Source organism: Plectropomus leopardus, unplaced genomic scaffold (genome assembly GCF_008729295.1).
Source record: "Plectropomus leopardus isolate mb unplaced genomic scaffold, YSFRI_Pleo_2.0 unplaced_scaffold11931, whole genome shotgun sequence".
Lineage (NCBI taxonomy): Eukaryota > Metazoa > Chordata > Actinopteri > Perciformes > Serranidae > Plectropomus > Plectropomus leopardus.
This window is the reverse complement of record NW_024612651.1, coordinates 93-4,944: the sequence shown is the minus strand read 5'-3', so window position 1 is coordinate 4,944 and position 4,852 is coordinate 93. Positions and strand designations below refer to the sequence as shown.

General features: G+C 39.8%; 1 protein-coding gene across 1 annotated transcript; it reads left to right on the top strand.

Moving 5' to 3' along the window:
• Positions 1 to 530: 530 nt before the first annotated feature.
• Positions 531 to 4,631, top strand: LOC121963629 (glycogen [starch] synthase, muscle-like; the record flags this gene model as incomplete). Its single annotated transcript, XM_042513906.1, has 9 exons — positions 531 to 772; positions 1,057 to 1,242; positions 1,392 to 1,536; positions 1,786 to 1,903; positions 2,081 to 2,201; positions 3,131 to 3,237; positions 3,398 to 3,457; positions 4,218 to 4,410; positions 4,485 to 4,631. Coding segments are annotated over 9 exons (1,319 nt in total), but the record flags the coding sequence as incomplete, so codon positions are not given.
• Positions 4,632 to 4,852: the final 221 nt, after the last annotated feature.

Sequence of the window (4,852 nt, the reverse complement as noted above, 5' to 3'; positions counted from 1 at the left end):
TTAACGTAAATAGCTGATTAATGTATGTAATAAAAAAGAGGAGTTGCTGCTGCAGCTGCAACTCCTTCTGTTAAAATGAATATAAATATGTATTCTGTGGCTGTTATAAATTATATATATTTTTCTTAACATTGGAGTCGTTTATACTATTCTTACTGTAAAATGATGACTCGACTCCCCAAGTGATCGACCACAAAGCATTCAGCTTTCCTCATGAAACTGAATCAAAGTAAAAATGGTAAAAAAGGAAAGAATGTGCCCTCAACCATGAGTGGTGTTTAGCATTAGGGCTGCAACTAACAGTCGTTTTCTGGATAAATAAATTACTTGTTTGGTCTTTAAAATAGTGAAAAATGTTGATTTGTGTTTCCCAAAGCCCAAGATAACATCTGAAAATGTACTTTTTTGTTCAAATCCCAAAGAAAATCAGTTAACTGTCATAATGGCCTAAAGAAACCAGAAAATTTTCACATGAAAAATTTGTTGGTGACTCCTTTAATAGTCGACAACAAACTGATGCATTTTTTCAGCTCTATGTGGTAAAAAGAATAACTCACCCTTTTCTTCATTTTGCCTGCAGGTCTATTTCGGGCGGTGGCTTATCGAGGGCAGTCCGTATGTTGTTCTGATTGATGTCGGGTTCACCGCCTGGTCTCTGGACAGCTGGAAGAGTGAGCTGTGGGAGCTTTGTGACATCGGCGTGCCGTGGTTCGACCGTGAGGCCAACGACGCCGTGCTGTTTGGCTTCCTGACCGCCTGGCTCCTGGGAGAGGTCAGCAGTTCACACTCAGAAGTGACAAGAATCTCTGTGAAGATTAAAGGCAAAATGTTTTATCTCTGTTGTGTCAAGAGGAGAGGTTGCATAATTTATATTTACGTGCAAATAGAAGATGGATCATCTGTAGGCCCTTGAAAAGGTCTTAGAATAGATATCCAAATAATCTAAAGGTTTGAAATGTCAAAACCTTGGAGGACATGAAAAATAAGATGTGTTTGAATGCACGTTGGTTTGTACGTGTGTAGTCCATACTGACCGTATTTTCTCCTGTATCACAGTACGCAGCCCAGAGCGAGGAGCCTCCGCACATCGTCGCCCATTTCCACGAGTGGTTGGCCGGTCTGGGCCTGGTGTTGTGTAGACACAGACAGCTGCCGATCGCAACCATCTTCACCACTCACGCCACACTGCTGGGACGATACCTGTGCGCTGGGAATGTGGACTTCTATAACAACCTTGCAGAGGTGTGTGTGTGTGTGTACATTTTAGTGTGCAGGAATGTAATAAAATAAAGGAGAAATAAGAGAGGGCAGCCATTTCACAGTCAAGTTGATACTTTTTAGGCAAAATAAGGCAGATATTCAGCAAGTAATCGTACTCACTCTCTCCGCAGTTCAATGTGGATAAGGAAGCCGGCGACAGACAGATCTACCACCGCTACTGTTTGGAGCGGGCGGCTGCTCACTGTGCCCACGTCTTCACCACTGTGTCACAGATCACAGCCATCGAGGCGGAGCACCTGCTCAAGAGGAAGCCAGGTGTGTGAACTGAAGCGTGAAATTCAGAAACGAATTATCCTTATTTGTCACTGCAAGCAGGTCTTAATGCGCGGGGACGAGATCTCTTTCTCACTGCTTACTTACTGAATGTCTCAGTGTAGCATTCTGAGGAATACAATAATTTATCTATCTAGTTAGATACTTACCTAAAGTTAAATGGATTTATCTGTCTCTGTGGGTACGTTTTTTTTTCCATGTAATGCCCTTTAACTCTCCCATGATCCACAGACATTGTTACTCCAAACGGGCTCAACGTAAAGAAGTTCTCAGCCGTGCACGAGTTTCAAAACCTCCACGCTCAGAGCAAAAATCGAATTCAGGAGTTCGTCAGAGGACACTTCTACGGGTCAGACACCATGCGACGCTCACAGTTTTCTCGCTTGTTGCATGTTTTTTAATTGAATTAATTCTGTCTAATAAGAAAGAGACAAATCCAACTCAGAGGAGTTTTGTTTCAGAACGTGTTGACTGTAAATGCTGCGCTCCTCCAGCTTGTGACGGATGTTGGTGTGTGTTTGATCAGGCACCTTGACTTCAACCTGGACAAGTGTTTGTTCCTCTTCATTGCTGGAAGGTACGAGTTCTCCAACAAAGGAGCCGACATCTTTTTGGAAGCTTTAGCCAGACTCAACTATCTACTGAGGGTAAGTGTGCGCTGTTTAGCTGTGTCTACAGATGTAAGCATGTATTCAAGTGAGTGAGTGTGTGTGTGTGTGTGTGTGAGAGAGGGACAAAGGTGAATCTTAGGTAATCCTTTAGTTCCTCCCATTCTTCATTTGTCACTGTGACCTTCACAGTATTATGGAAAAATGGCCTAATATTCATGAAACCTGGTTGGAAGATGTCGCATAAGCCACAGATGAAACCATTAAATTTTGTAGTTGATCAAAATTATTTTGATTAACATTGCAAAATAGGACACTTGGTCTTGGCATAATAAATGCCATACATCCTAAAATTCAGTCAGTGGTTGTAAAGATCTGTCGTGACTAAATACAGCCAAATGTAGAAATACAAGAACTCCTTGTCACGGTGGTTTCATTGAAGAACCATTAAAATTGTGACGTTTTTTTGTTTCTTTTTTTTTCCAAACTAATATGTTGCTGTGGAAAAGTAAATGCACACATCATGCAATTACCTGCACTCCTACTTACATACAAATGCGAATTTTCTTCAATAATCTCATCAGAAATATTAAAGTAAAATGTTCAAACTTTATGCTTTACAAGAAAAAGCAGTAATATTGACCATGAAGTTTACCACGTGTCATTCTGATCCTCTGTCAGCTTGATCTCATAGTTTTGGAAATACATCCACACATAAATAGAGGTTGTTCTTGCAGATTTGAATATAAAGGAAGAGTGGATTTTTGGCCTTAACGGAGGTCTGCGCTCTCTGAGTGCTGTTTAAGTTGTTTTGTTTTTCTTTTGTTATTGCTTTTACTGATTCTCTTACTGTCTTAATTACCATGTAAAGTGCCCTTAAGTAACTTTTTTAAGCATTAAACAAATAAAATCAATTTTTATTATTAAAAAATTCAACCCTATATTCCTCTGTGGTCTGCCTGTTGCAGGTTAATCACAGTGACGTGACCGTCATCGCATTCTTCATCATGCCAGCTCGGACAAACAACTTCAACGTGGAGACCTTGAAGGGCCAAGCGGTCCGGAAACAGCTCTGGTGAGGTCGCTTCTAACGTTAAACAAGGAGATAAAATATCTAAAATAAAACGGTACATTGTGAGCCTGACAAACAAAATGCTGCACTCATTTATACTTGACTTCATCGTGGAAAAATGTTTGCAGTTGTCTTATTTGTATTCTCTATTTGTCCCTGACAGGGATACCGCGCAGACTGTGAAGGAGCGTTTCGGAAAGAAACTTTATGAGTCACTTCTAGTGTAAGTTGAGACCTTTCGGGCTTCTTCGTGAAACCTGTATAATGTGGAATTACATGTTTTTATAACTCTATCAAATCAAAAAGATGAAGAGTTAGAAACAACCCACTTAATTAAAAAAGTCTGTTAGGGACTGTTCGTTATTTATTTAGACTTTTTACTGTCCCGAAGCGACAAATGTTTGACTGCATGACCCTCCTCCACCATAAAGAACAGTATTTTTATATTCACACCAAAAGCAGGCAGCAATTTGAGCCAATGCAACAAGCAAACAGGGAGGGAGTAAAAGTTATCATTAACCCTTTGAAACCTGAGCAATTTGACTTTGTTTCTTTCAAAAACATGAGCAGACAACTTAAGAAGAACTGAATTAATTAATGAGAAATTAGTCAAGAAAAAAAGTACAAGAAAATTATCAATAAATAAAAAGAAAAAAGAAAGTAAAAAAAATAAACAAACAAGGAAATTACATGAAAAAAGTGCTACACATTTGTAAGAATTCTGCAGCATAATTTTAAATATGTAATTATGATAATTATATAGTTTTCCCTAGCTTGATCTTTATCCTTTTTCTTTTTGCCTACCTTTAAAAAAATTATTTTCTACATTTTCAAATTTCTTGCAATTGGTGAACATTTCTTAACAAGTTGTTTATTGCTTTTTTCCCAATTTCTCGTCATCGTTAAAACGAGGTGGTTGAGTTTACTCATACTAATAAATATTCTAATGTAGTCAAGCTCCTAAATCAAGCTGCTTTCATCAGTGGGCAGCTGCCGGATGTGTCAAAGATGCTGGACAAAGAGGACTTCACCATAATGAAGAGGGCCATCTTTGCGACTCAGAGACAATGCCAGCCTCCAGTCTGCACCCACAACATGCTGGAGGACAGCAGCGACCCCATCCTTAACTGTGTCCGCCGTATCGGCCTTTTCAACAGCTCTGCTGACCGTGTCAAGGTACATCACACTGCTTCCTACAGCACATCCACAAATATCTGCCTCAGACACTGAACGGCTTCTCCCTTCTTCAGATTATCTTCCATCCCGAGTTCCTTTCGTCCACCTCTCCTCTACTTCCGATGGATTATGAGGAGTTTGTAAGAGGCTGTCACCTCGGCGTCTTCCCCTCTTACTACGAGCCTTGGGGCTACACTCCAGGTACGACCCGTGCACACTGACAAGGTGTATTTGTGTTTGTAGGCAGTGGTGGAGCAACTAAGTACATTTACTCCTTTTACCCCACTACAGTTCAGAGGGAAATATTGTACTTTTTTACTTTACTACATTTATGTGACAGCTTTTGTTGCTTTACAGATTAAGGTTTTTGCAGAAAAACGTAAGTTTATAAAACATGATATTTGGTTATAAATTACGAAATAGTTTAATCAAGGACAGCTGC